Genomic DNA, 14,976 nt, shown 5'->3' on the forward strand with positions numbered 1-14,976 from the left:
ACCCTGGGGGTCCATGTACCCCACTTTGTGAGAACCACTGTTTCATAGGATAGTGTACCCTGAGTTGTACCTTTAAAGAGGAGGTGGAGATGAGCGTGATGGTCCTGACAGCCGTCAGCCTGGTGATCTCGTTCTTCAGCCTCTCCAGCAGGATGGCCAGCACGCCCTTCAGCTCCGCCCCCAGATGGTCCCCCAGGTGACACACCATGTGACCCATGCAGGAAATGGCCCTCTCCTTCACTTCCTGGTCAATGTCCGTGGCCTTCAGCCTCTTCAGAGTGGCAGAGAAGAGCTGGAGAAAGAGAGGAGAAGGAAAAGGAAAGCAAGTGACATATACAGTACCAGACTGGAGCGCATGCAGGTATTGTAGAGATGCAAATGTGTCTGGAATGTGATGCACGTGCAGTTATCCTGCCTGATTCTCATGAGATAGAAGCATTTGTCTTCATGATATGATATGATATGATATGATATGATATGATATGATACTTTATTGTCAGTTCGCACAGAATTTCTTTCTTGCGACACAGCAGCCAAGTATGCGAAACACACACATATATTTATACACACATCTGACATAACACAAGGAACAAAACGGGGTTACATACATGAAGATATACAGACAAGAGCAATGTCCACCGCCTAGCCTACCCCTGGCAAAACTCCTGATTAAGCCTTAAAGTTGACTGATGGACAAATGACCTTTTTAGTCTGACCTTATTGTATGCTGGGGCAACGTATCTCCTTCCTGAAGGCAGCAACCTATATTCTCTATGCAACACATGGCTATTGTTAGAGGTAATATTCCTTGCCAAACATAGGAGTAGAGAAGAGAAGAGAAGAGAAGAGAAGAGAAGAGAAGAGAAGAGAAGAGAAGAGGGATGGAGGTTGAAACAAGGGCCCGCTACAAAGTCGATAACAAATGTATTGAGTACCGGGTATCAATAAGCTTTGGGCTTATCAAGCCTGTTATCGAGCATAGCGGCCCCTGACGTCATGTTTAAACTACCAAGACGAGAGGCGATTTAACACTTATTGCACACTAATGAATGATTGTTTTAATGATATTTAATGATAATATTTGTTACTTTTGCCGTCATCTTCATAGATGATGGTCAGCCACAAACTCACAGTCACAACAACTGGCCAATAAAAAAAGATACCAGTTCTGTTCAGAATGTATCTAACCACAAAATATTAGAAAATGCTCAATAGTGGGCTCGATAAAAGCCTGGCTCAATAAACAGGATCGATAATGTGCTCATTATCAATACAAACTAGAAATACTGTTCCTTCGAAACAGTGTGGGCTCGATTCCAACCCAAAACAATAATAGTAAAAGTGTCAAGTTCCCAGGCAATGCTCTCTTTCATTTTACTGACGTAAAATGGTAATGCAAATACAATGTAGACAAGCAGTGTTATTACATGAACTTAAAGGACCAGGTCACCTTTGGGACAACCAGATCTTATTTTATTGTTGTGTGGGGACACGATCAACACAATGTTGAGTTATTTTTTGTGTTCAATCTGTGTTTTTAGATATTTTAGTATTTCAGTGTGCTACAACTGGTCATATGATGCATTTTGCATCATATGATGCATGAGATGATGCAATATCATGCTACAAAGCATCATATGACCAGTTGTAGCATGCTGAAATAATAAAATATCTAAAAACACAGATTGAACACAAGAAATTACAGGATTGTGTTGATCGTGTCCCACACAACAATAAAATAAGATCTGGTTGTCCCAGAGGTGACCTGGTCCTTTAAAGGTATGGACAATTAAATCAAAATAAAATTAAAATATAATGTGGACGGGTAACCAACAACAAAAGTTCGAGACCAGTAGCATGTTGGGAACTGAAGTTATGGCTGTTTAAAGCCTGGGAAGAAAGATGGGGAACCTGTGTGTGTGTGTGTGTGTGTGTGTGTGTGTGTGTGTGTGTGTGTGTGTGTGTGTGTGTGTGTGTGTGTGTGTGTGTGTGTGTGTGTGTGTGTGTGTGTGTGTGTGTGTGTGTGTGTGTGTGTGTGTGTGTGTGTGTGTGTCTGTCCTAGGGGTCCCTGAACTACACTTTGCAAACCAGCAAACCACATCAAAGTAATAGTACGCAGATGGTCCTAATATTGACAAGCTTTTTAAAAACAGCAGATCTAGAAGATCACAACATGTCGCAATGTCACATTGTAGATCAGCTTCTACGTGATTCATCTACCGTATGTTTTGTATTAATAATAAAATCTGCAAAGTAACAAGTAACTAAAGCTGCCAAATGCAATTGCAGTGGAGTATAAGTAACAAAAGTGTAAAGTAAAAGTTGGTATACAGTACGGGACATGCTGATCCAAATGCATATGGGATATACTAGGATTCAAATGCAGACAGGCTGAAATTCATGGCTTTTAAAGTGTTTGGGGTGTGGTTTTGCCAGGTGGGTCCACTTCGGTTGATCGTCTGATTTGGAAATGCATTGGTTGTGATATCTCCCTGACAACCAACAACAACCACACAGAGTGCCCCTGCGGGTTCTAGGATATATACTGTAAAGCCCATCGCCCGGGAACCTTATTCTTTTTAAGTTAAATTTCTAAAACACTACAAAACATGTGTCAAAGACAAATACAAGCAAACGTCTCCACAGTAACACAGTAACAGTTGTTTGTGTGTCAGTGTGTGTGTATGCGTGTGTGTGTGCGTGTGTGCGTGCGTGCGTGCGTGTTAATAATTATTATTATTATTAATAATAAAATCTGCTAAATAAAAAGTAACTGAAGCTGTCAAATGCTGTATTTATAGTAGAGTATAAGTAACAAAAATGGAAATTAGAGTAAAAGTACCTAAAAATTGTACTGTAGGTACAAGTACTTGTTTGTATATACTTGAGTAAATGTACTTGGTTACTTTGCAGCACCACTAGCCTTACATTAAGACGTATCTGCCGAGACTTTCGCATTGTCACTGCAGGGCCGACTTATGTAAGGCTACATCACCACAGAACAGCCAATGACAGCCAAGCCTTTAATCACAGCTGTGTCAATCAGTAGAGTGGAGAGGGACATTTATTTATAGTTTTAACTATAACTATAGTTTTATACATCACACAGCTTAGACATTTGGATCAAATCAGACAGCAGACCTGTGTGAACGCATTGATATAAATAGCATATCTGAAGTGTGAATATTGCAGCCACAGCGACTTAATATAAACATGGGTCCCTTTCCTCTGTCTCACTCTCTCCCCACTCACTAAATCCATTGGAAATGCATTGGGTGCTTAAAGTTAAACATTTTTATTTTTTTATAATTAAACTACAAAACATTTCAAAACCAAAAGTACAAGCACACGTGTCCTCAGTAAGCTGAACACATAAAAATGTGAATGGTGTTGAAAGGTGTAAGCGTTTAAGAGATGAAGCGCGCCAAAGTTTTGAGGAGATACTGACTAGTATAGTATATAAATAATGAAGATAACATACGTGTGCTCGCCTTCCAGGCGAGCCCACAATTAACGAGCTCCATCCTTAGACTAGAGAGTAGAGTAGAGTAGAGTAGAGTAGAGTAGAGTAATGTTAGTCTACCTCTTTAACGAAGGGTTTGGGGTCAAACCCCCCCTCTGTGGCTCCATGGTCCAGGGGTCTCATCACTCTGACTAGCTGCTGAGAGACCAGCAGCGCCTCAGAGGTGATCTTATAGAAGCTGTCATCCACACAGGTCACCACCGGGGGCATCAGCACCTACGGGAGACAAGCGACGACGAGTGGATGAACTGACAGCGATGTCAAGCCATTATGATCCCTTAGAACAGTGGTTCTCAACCTTTTCAGGCCGCGACCCCCAAAATAATCATATTTTAACTGGGGACCCACCACACCACACACACCCTGACAAGCACTCGGAATTGGCATTAGATTAGTTTGACTCCATCTGTTCCATTGTGAAAATTAATATTTCACAATAATATATTGTGAGCATGTAGATCTGCTATTTTCACAATTTTATGTATACACTTATGTTGGTCTTTTTACTGTTGAGTGAGAAACACATCTGGTGACCCCCCAAAATAATTCCCGACCCCACTTTGAGAACCACTTTTCTACACTATACATTTTTTTCACACATTATTTTATTCATCACTGGAGATTGTATGTTTGCCATAGAGCTGCAGACAAATGGAGCGTGCTAAGAAACCTGCATGTGTGGCTGGAAGGCTTGGGGAGGATGAGAGAGGAGAAGAACATGGAGGAAGGACAGAGCATCTATTCTCATGGTGGAGGAGGTGCACTTGTCTGTCAGAGAGAACACTATGCCTGGGAGGGAGGGAGGAAAAGAAAAATAATAAGAGAGAAATGGAAGAATTTACAAAGCAAATTATTGTGTTGTGTTTATTAAAGATGGGGTGCCATGATCTCAATTCGATCAGGCCTTCTGACTCAGAGCCTTTCAGCTTTCCGGAAGAAACCAAAATTACACAGAGAAGGCATATTTGCACATTATAGAAGAAGACTGGTCGTGTGTGTGTGTGTGTGTGTGTGTGTGTGTGTGTGTGTGTGTGTGTGTGTGTGCGTGCGTGCGTGCGTGCGTGCGTGCGTGCGTGCGTGCGTGCGTGTGTGTGCGTGCGTGCGTAGGTTTTATCAGGTATGAGTGCAGGGATATACTGCTCCTGTGATCAGTGTGTGTGTGTGTGTGTGCGTGCGTGCGTGCGTGCGTGCGTGCGTGCGTGCGTGCGTGCGTGCGTGTGCGTGCGTGCGTAGGTTTTATCAGGTATGAGTGCAGGGATATTAATACAGTATCTGACTTAAAGTCCTGCTCGCAATTTGGTGTTAGGGGAGTTTCTCACCTGAACTGAGTCAGTGGGACCCTAGACATGAAAAATCACCGAGGTGCTCGTCCGCCATAGTGCCACGAATGGCGCAATGGCCATATCAAATATGGCTGCCATCGGCTATGATGAAAATCCAACTTTTCTGTTTCTGGGTGTATATGCACATGTAATACCTCTATTTGGACTAATTGTGGTGTGGGGAATTCATTTCTGATATTGTTTTGACCATTTTGGGTGATTTGGACCTCAAAAGGTCATGGTCAAGGTCATTTTGCTATTCCGAAGACCGTGGGCCATAACTTGGCCATTGTTAGGAGTAAAAACAGGTGCAGTAGGTCTAAATCAACTAATGCTGACATGTATAATTCATTTCTGACATTGTTTTGACCATTAAGGATCATCTTGTCTTTGAAATATCAATGTCAATGCCATTTTTTTTGTTCATTACTTGCACTTTTATAGTATTTTTTGTAAGTTTGTTACTATTTTATAGTAAGTTTGTTTTCTTTATAACAAAAGACATACTAGTGAGAAATACAACAAGTAAACATCAACATTTAACTTTAAAGGGGGGTTTTAAATGGGTGTTTAAATGAGCAAATAAGACTATTTACGAATAAAAGTAACAAATACAATTACACAACAAAATCACTCACAAAATTAAATAACAATTTCCCTCAAAGTGCACCATATTGTGATTGTGTGCATGCAAGTATAGTATGAGGTGTTTTTACAGGATGGATTTGTCATTGTTCCATGGCAAAATATGATGCACAGAACTCCATCAGTGTCGAGTGTCTTGCTTCAGACATGGCAGGAGTGAAGTGCTCCTTCCATCCATCAGAGCTTGACGTTGACTTTTTGAGGCAGTTGTCCTTTGGACAAGTATATTTCCCATTCACTTGTCTGGGGACAAAAGTCACTTGTCCGGATAAAAATGTCATACATTGAAATAATAACAAAAGGACGGCTAAAATGAACCCCCTTGCTCCCTCCACTCCATAGTATGGGCACTTGTCCCAGACAACAGGACAAGCCTTTATGTCATGTCCTGTTCCATGTTCCATTGGTTCTAGTCTTTCCTCAGGTTCCTTGGCTGTTGCAAGCAGGTGGCAAGAAATGCGCTAGAAAGGTGCCTCGTTGGTCTCAGCAGTTGTTCTTCTCTGCTACCAATACTGTGTCTTGTTCTGTCAAGGTCTTTGCCTCTCCAAAGTTTGTTAGATATTGTACTCGGTCAGAAGCCATAACTACATGTTTAATCCTCACCTGGCCCATGCAGTCATCTCCTGTCTCCAAGGCATACAGTATGTACCTTGATCACTGTCTTGGCTAGTGGTGCTCCAAGATGAGACTGCTTGATGCAGTGGAAGTGAGTCTCACCAGTGCCATACTGCTGCCAGATCTCCTTCATCCCCAGTGCTTGGAAATATGGGGTGTAGTATAGCAGTAATGTGAAGGAGACTGGGGTCCGCTCATAGTTCCGACATCCCATTATTCTGACCATTAGGTTAGTGAAGGTTAGGGATAGGCTTAGTTATAATGGAGGCTGTACATGCACCAGGTGTCAGCCTCCTCAATCCTATTCAAGATGTCTGGGATCTCTTCTCCACTAGCGACATCATCAACAGAGACAACAGAGCTGATAATGGTAAATGGACTGCATTTACAGTATATAGCACTCTTCTCCAAAGCGCTGTACAATGTATTTCACAACACACATTCACACATACATTCACACCATGAAACCATGCAAGGTGCTCATCGGGAGCAGTTAGGGGTTCAGTGTCTTGCTTAAGGACACTTCGACAAATAAGCAGGAGGCAGCCGTTCTACCTACATCGCCACAAGCTTGAATGGACACCATATTCCGAACACACAGCTGGAGAGCTGTTTGTTCTCCTCAGACACCCAGAATTTGTAAAGTTGATGAGGGATGGGTCTGTCGACTCTGTTATCTCTGATGATGAGTGGCTCCCTGCAAAAGGGGCTGGAGGTGAAGAGATCCCAAAGATTGAACTAGGTTGAGGAGGCTGTCACCAAGCTGCTGGTACATGTGGAGTCAACTGGCCCTATTATAACTAAACCTACCCATAACCCTAACCTAATGGAGGGAATAATGGGTCGCCAGGATTATGAGTGGACCCCAGAGAGTTGTCGTAGTGATACTTCCAAGCACTGGGGATTAAGTAGATCTGGTAGCAGTATGGCACTAGGTGTGCAGCGGCACATGCTTCTACAGCATCAAGCAGTCTCTCATCTTGGAGCACCACTAGCCAAGACAGTGATGAGGGGACATATGCCTTGGAAACTGGAGATGACTGCATGGGCCAGGTGGGGACTAAGCATGCAGCTATGGCTTCTGACCGAATACAATATCTAACAAACTTTGGAGAGGCAAAGACCTTGACAGAACAAGACACAGCATTGGTAGCAGAGAAGTACAACTGCTGAGACCAACAAGGCACCTTTCTAGTGCATGTCTTGCTACCTGCTTGCAACAGCCAAGGAACCCGAGGAAAGACTAGAACCAATGGAACATGGATGGATGCAAGGAACACTTCGACTCTCGAGGATATGGCTACCTTGCTGATGGATAAATGGTAAATGGTGCATTTATATAGCGCTTTTATCCAAAGCGCTTTACAGAAATTGTGCATTACATTCACCCACACATTCATACACCGGTGGCGGAGGAAACCATGCAAGGCACCAACCAGCTCACCGGGAGCAATGTGGGGTTCAGAGTCTTGCCCAAGGACCCTTCGACATTAACTCAGGGGGAGCCCGGATTCGAACTGGGAACCCTTCGTGCTCTAATAACGGTTTCTCTACCCCTGAGCTATGCCGCCCCAATATCGGTGCATCATATTTTGCCATGGAACAATGGCAAATACATCCTGTAAAAACACATCATACTAACTTGGATGCACACAATCACAATATGGTGCACTTTGAGGGAAATTGTTATTTAAAGCTATACTGTGTAAGTTGCTCAACTGGTGGTCTGTAGCAGTATAGCAAACCGCGGTCGCGTTTGCTTTTCTCGTCCGTTTTTCGCTTAAGGACCGGGCCGTCAGACCACCGCGTCCGCCTCGCCTCGCCGAGACGCTTTCAATGAGGTCTCCCGTGTCCTTCTACGAGCAGCGGTTGGGGAGTTACATGCTAGACTCCTCCAGTGTAAACACTGCAGTGTACTTCCTGAAGGCGTGTTTCCTAAACCCACCAGAGAGCCCGGCAGTGTATGTTCTGCGCTCTGATTGGCCGGCAGTGTATAACCCTCGCTGTGATTGGCCGGTAGTGTGATGACGCAATTTTTCCGCGAAAACCGGTCCCGGGCAGGGATCATAGAAAACATATAAAGAGAAGGCTTTAGAAGCTGAAAATAACAGAGTGGGGGTTCTAAAACTTTAGCGATTTAACAGCTAGGACCATTTTAAGATTTGTTTTATAAAAAAAGTTACATATAACTTTAATTTTGTGTGTGCTTTTGTGTGTGATTTTTATTTGTCACTTTTATTCGTAAATAGTCTTATTTGCTCATTTAAACACCCATTTTAAACCCCCCTTTAAAGTTAAATGTGGATGTTCACTTGTTGTATTTCTCACTAGTATGTCTTTTGTTATAAACAAAACAAACTTACAATAAAATAGTAACAAACTTACAAAAAATACTATAAAAGTGCAAGTAATGAACAAAATCGTTTTTGAAAAATGGCATTGACATTGATATTTCAAAGACAAGATGATCCTTAATGGTCAAAACAATGTCAGAAATGAATTATACATGTCAGCATTAGTTGATTTAGACCTATTGCACCTGTTTTTACTCCTAACAATGGCCAAGTTATGGCCACGGTCTTCGGAATAGCAAAATGACCTTGGCCATGACCTTGTCGAGGTCCAGATCACCCAAAATGGTCAAAACAATGTCAGAAATGAATTCCCCACACCCCAATAAGTCCAAATAGAGGTATTACATGTGCATATATACCCAGAAACAGAAAAGTTGGATTTTCATCATAGCCGATGGCAGCCATATTTGATATGGCCATTGCGCCATTCGTGCCACTATGGCGAACGAGCACCTCAGTGATTTTTCATGTCTAGGGACCCACTGACTCAGTTCAGGTGAGAAACTCCCCTAACACCAAATTGCGAGCAGGACTTTAAGCCAGGTACTGGAGTATATACTGCTCCTGTGATCAGTGTGTGTGTGAGTGCGTGCAGTGTACCAGGTATGAGTGCAGGGAGATGCTGCTCCTATGATCAGTGTGTGTGTGAGAGCGTGCAGTGTACCAGGTATGAGTGCAGGGAGATGCTGCTCCTATGATCAGTGTGTGTGTGAGAGCGTGCAGTGTACCAGGTATGAGTGCAGGGATATGCTGCTCCAGTGTGTGTGAGAGCGTGCAGTGTACCAGGTATGAGTGCAGGGAGATGCTGCTCCAGTGTGTGTGTGAGTGCGTGCAGTGTACCAGGTATGAGTGCAGGGATATGCTGCTCCAGTGTGTGTGTGAGTGCGTGCAGTGTACCAGGTATGAGTGCAGGGATATGCTGCTCCAGTGTGTGTGTGAGTGCGTGCAGTGTACCAGGTATGAGTGCAGGGACATGCTGCTCCAGTGATCCGGGCACAGTGTGTGTGAGCTCAGTGAGCAGACAGAAGCAGCCCTGTCTGGATTTAATGTTCTTCTCCTTCAGCTGTCTGTGGAGGGCCTTCACTATGACTGGCACCTGGAGAGACACAACAATATTTATAGTTGAATTTATGAAGTGTAAAGCCTAATTTATACTCCATTACAAGTTGTGTAGCTTGTCGAAAACAACAGATTTTGAAATGATTTTGATGTAGTGCCATACACTACACTACAACGACTTATGTAATTCTAACATTAGTAATATTTGTATTACATTGATTGATTGATTGAATACTTTATTAACATGCTCATTAGTAGTACCGTCTAAGTTTATGCTAAAAGCATAATATAAAAAGCCCCAGGGGCTCGTAGTCTTGTGATCCTTTATACTCAATTCATCAGTAATACATAGGCCTATAATACTGACAATACAATACAATACCAGTAAGACTCCCTAAATCGGGAGATAAGCGACCGTCAGGTCGCATACAGAAACTTTAGAAGGCAATGGTAGGCAATCAGGAGGGAATATGGGAAATGGAACAGATCCATGTTGAGGACATGACTTTAGAGATACTGTGTACCGCTTTGCGTTATTTTAGTGCAAAATCTGTAGGAGCGGCGAAAAGCAACGTCGCCCTTGCCATCTGTCTTGGCAGGGGAAGCAGCTAAGAACATAAGCAAAAATCGGGGCTATCCGTGTGCAAAAGTTGGAGTTTGTAGAACCAACCATGTGTTGTGAGACCCCAGACATGCTTACTCGGTTACTCGTTATGTGAAAGTCCTATGACGTCTGACATCATCTATCTATAAATGCGACAAATCTCTGTCTGTCTGCGTGTCTGTCTGTTTGTAATCCGCGTATCTCGAGAACCGTTCGTCCCTCCGGCTTCAGATTCGGCATGCGCGTTCCCCGCCGCCGCGTGGAGTGCAGTGCCGGGCCTCGACCCGACCCGACTCGCGGTTTTCCGAAACCGGCGCAAAACGTTCGGAATCTCCTTATGCGGAGCTGATTGTTGACATCAGGCTGTTCCGGAGGAAATCGGCGCAAGCGCTGACTCATTGTGACATCACTTCATAAAAGGCTCTGAGATCACGTACACCACATGAGTCAACAAAAAATGCCATGGTTACGTATTCTGATGTTCCTATATGGGCATAAAAGGACACAGGCAAACATATGGTCAAAACGGCTCTTATGACAACAGGTATAATGGGGTTTGCATTAAAGAGTGGGGCATTCATTCCCTATTTCAAATTAGGCACACGCGTTCCCCGCCATGGGCATAAAATGGATGCAAACAGACAGATACGGATATCTCCATGTATGAGCATAAATGGACACAGGCAAACAGATGGTCAAAGATCTCCATATATGGGCATAAAATGGACGCAAAAAGACAGATACAGATATCTCCATATATGGGCATAAATGGACACAGGCAAACAGATGGTCAAAACGGGTCCTATGACAACAGGTATAATGGGGTTTGCATTAAAGGGGGAACCAGCACTGTGTCTGCAACACAGTCGGAGGCACAGACAGATACAGAGATCTCCATAATGGGCATAAAGGGACACAGACAAACAGATACAGAGATCTCCATATATGGGCATGAAATGGATGCAGACAGACAGATACAGATATCTCCATATATGAGCATAAATGGACACAGGCAAACAGATGGTCAATACAGGTCCTACAGAGATCTCCATATATGGGCATAAAATGGACGCAGACAGACAGATAACTCCATGTATGGGCATAAATGGACACAGGCAAACAGATGGTCAAAACGGGTCCTACAGAGATCTCCATATATGGACATAAAATGGACGTAGACAGATAGATATCCCCATATATGGGCATAAATGGACACACGCAAACAGATGGTCAAAACAGATCCTATGACCGGTATAATGGGGTTTGCATTAAAGGGCGGGGCATTCATCCCCTATATACATTGTTCCCGAGTTGGCCAGGGCGCCGACTAGACGCTTCTAGTACATACAATTCCTTTTATGCCCATACCTGTATATGGAGATTCATGTCTGTAGAACCAGCCACACTGGTTAGACTGACATGTATACCTGTAGTCTTTATATGTTAGACTGACATATATTTGCATTCACAGATATGGGCTTAATATCGATGACATCAGGGATCTCCATACAGTATATGGGCCTAAAAGGGATTCTGTTAGTGTGGTTCCCCTGACATCACAGTGATGTCAGAGCGTGATGTCAGAGCATAACAGTCAATCAACAGTAAAAGATCAAACCAAGTTTACAGAGACAGACAGACAGATACGGTCAAGATGTGATGGTTCTCATACTAAACTGCGGTCGCAATAAAAAAACATGTAAACAAAAAAGTAATTGAAAGATCAAGGCCCCCTCACGCATTAGAAGGCCAATATCCGCCACAAGAACCATTTTCACAAAATAAAAAGGTAACTTAATATGCAAAGTAAAACTAAATACAATCAAGAAAGAAAAACAAATTACAAGTTCAAAACTATAGACTGTTGGCAGTCATGGCTGCCAGTTCCCACCTGATGTCATGCGTCAGTTCAGACTGCTCCAGACCGTACTGAAGAACCGCTAGCTTGCATAACGTCTTCAGGCTAGGACTTAAATCTAAGATATAAAGGTCATCAGTGGGGGAACGTTTGAATCCTCCAAAGAATACGATACGATCTCCGACCAGGCAACAGCACATGCCATCAATAGATGAAGCTGGGCCTTTGCCCTTGAGCTCAAACTCCTTCCAGGACAAGGTCTCTGGATTGAATTTCAACAGATAATTGTGTTGAGTTGAGTTTTGCCCAGAAAATACACACAGCTCTCCATTGTAGGCAAATGAATAATACAACCAGTGTTTTCCTGTACGCTGTGTGTACAGCCAGCAGTTGGTCTCTGTGTCAAACACTCTGATGTTGCCACCCTCAAATACAAACATCTTTGTCCCAATGACGGTGGCAGGTCGCCCTACCCTATCAGGTTCCCAAGTGCCTCGCACATGAATTGAAGACCAGACCATAGTGGAGGTGTCCAGCTTGTACCACTCGCGGGGCCTTGTGAAACCTCCATAGATATACATGACCGTTCCAACGGCACAGGCTGAGTGAAACGCCCTCCCAGCTGGGGCAGTCCCCGATACCGTGGGCTTGGACCATCGGTGGGTGTCCACGTCAAATGCATAAACCACGTTGTGATCATTTAATCTTGTTTTCAAGTCAGCCCCGCCCCAGATGTAGGCGATACGCTCTATCAGCACAGCTGTGTGCCCGGCGCACTGTGGGGGAACCTCTGGAGGACGCTCTCCTCTCCCAGTGGTCACTAGAGGCAGCTGTTTCCAGCGCAGAGACACTGTGTTGAAGACAAACACACCGATCTGATCCTTGCTGACTAACTTCCCTCCGACACTGCCATATCCAAAGCAGTACACTTTGTTCCCCACCGCAACAGTAGCACCGTTGTTGCTGTGTACTCCTGCATTCAGATACACTGTGAAGCTGAACATGGATGAAGGTTAACTAGAAAGATGCAATTGGAATTTGCAAGTGTGGTTGCTGACGTGACTATATTCTGCAGCAAGCTAACTGTCATGTGAAGCTCGACCAATTGAGTCCCTCCCATTGATTCCCTATATTGATTCCCACTCCCATTGATTCCCTATTTATTATTCCCTATCCCATTGATTCCCTATATTGATTCCCACTCCCATTGATTCCCTATTTATTCCCTATCCCATTGATTCCCTATATTGATTCCCACTCCCACTGATTCCCTATCCCATTGATTCCCCAATGATTCCCATTCCCATTGATTCCCTATTGATTCCCTATCCCATTGATTCCCTACTGATTCCCTATCAAGGTAAACACCCATTCACAAATAAAGGTGCCACTTATATAAAACGGCACAAACGGCATGCAAAAGTTGGCCAATCCACATAGCCGATGGCTTGGGTTTATCAATTAGAGAATTAGCGTTCAGTAACAGTGTTAAATAGCTCTATATTGTGATAGTCATTGCTATGGAGTGTTTGTTCAGTAACAGTGTTAAATAGCTCTATATTGTGATAGTAATAATTTTATAGAGTGTTTACATGTTTACATTAGCCAGGAGGTGATGGGTGATGTGTGTGCCACAGTGCCAGCATGCTTACATTAGCCAGGGGGTGATGTGTGTGCCCACTGTGCCACAGTGCCAGCATGCTGACATTAGTCAGGGGTGATGGGTGTGCCCACTGCATGTGCCACAGTGCCAGCATGCTTATATTAGTCAGGCCCTGCTTGATGTCTGCACAAGACTTAAGCCTCTATCAGAGTCCAGCGTGAAGAGTTATTCACTTCACCGCGTTGTAGTTTCCTATAGCTATCACCTAGGCTTTGTTATGTATTTTTAGTTGATAGCTAGAAAACTACACCGCGGTGAAGTGAATAGCTCTTCACCCTGGACTCTGATAGAGGCTTTAGCTTTTTTCATCTGACCAATCAATCACCCTCTTGACCGGCATTGCCTTTGATTGTAGCTTTAACGTATGTAATTATAAAGTGATTCAAATGATGCACGTATACAAGATGCATAAGATAAAGGACAGGTGCTTGCACTTTTTCCTTTGTCTATTTCTTTTTGTTTCTTTCTTCTTGTATTTCTTTCCTTTATTTAGTTTTGGTCATGTTATCGTCTAATCAACACCCTGGACAGATTTTTAGTTGCTTGAATCAGTATTTAGATATTTGATATCCATTTTATCAGACACACCCCCTTCCTATAAAAACCCATTGTAACTTCAAACTCCATTTTAACCATGTCAGATTCATCAAATATTCCCGTCCTTTTTTCTGGTGACTCCTGACGCTCTCCTAATATGTGAGCTGGCTGTGTTTTTTTTTTTCTTTTCGATAACATATTTCATTTATTTGTATTAATTTTTTTATTGCTTTTCATTATTTTAATTTTCCCAAAAACGATTACAGATAAATGAAAAAGGTTATCGAAAAATGGTGGACTCGGGGAAGTTAAGATTTCAGAATCTCAACAAAAGATACTGGAGTCTGCACGACAAGAAAGAGACACCGGTGACTACTGTCTACATATTGTCAAGAAAGAGACAGAGGAGGAAGTGGTACAGTCAGCTGGGGCATTAAGGCCACTGTGGTGTCAGGTCATGCCATTGGTTTGAGGGGCACAAGGCCAAACTGAGGGGCAACGGCGGCCATAGCCTTCATGGCCTCCATGAAATTCCTTCCCTGATTTTGATGAAAGCAATTATTTAAAAAACTGTACTATTCAGTAAACTGGCTGCTGCTGCCACTGCGACAACTACTGTATGACTATAAAAACTACGACTCCCAACATCACCAACACAGGAAACAATCCAGGACAGAGATGAATGCGTTTACCTGTTTCTTCAACATGGTGACTGCAGGCTCCTCCTCCCTGCTAGCACCTTGTTGCTCCGAGGCGGCCAGCAGCGAGATGACCCTCTGCTGCCCGGCGCCCGCCC

At 43.4% G+C, this 14,976-nt stretch overlaps 1 protein-coding gene across 1 annotated transcript in view; it reads right to left on the minus strand.

Moving 5' to 3' along the window:
- LOC308286829 (cullin-associated NEDD8-dissociated protein 1-like) overlaps positions 1–14,976 on the minus strand; it is a gene marked incomplete at its 5' end in the record, with an annotated part of 34,838 nt that overhangs the window by 13,165 nt on the left and 6,697 nt on the right. Inside the window, 5 exons of the mRNA XM_080727952.1 lie at positions 71–292; positions 3,584–3,739; positions 4,194–4,312; positions 9,414–9,555; positions 14,873–14,954. Of these exons, the coding sequence (XP_080584078.1) occupies positions 71–292; positions 3,584–3,739; positions 4,194–4,312; positions 9,414–9,555; positions 14,873–14,954 (721 nt within the window). The remainder of the gene's footprint in view (positions 1–70; positions 293–3,583; positions 3,740–4,193; positions 4,313–9,413; positions 9,556–14,872; positions 14,955–14,976) is intronic.

The sequence above is a fragment of the Nannobrachium achirus genome, assembly GCF_963921795.1.
Source record: "Nannobrachium achirus genome assembly, chromosome: 6".
NCBI lineage: Eukaryota > Metazoa > Chordata > Actinopteri > Myctophiformes > Myctophidae > Nannobrachium > Nannobrachium achirus.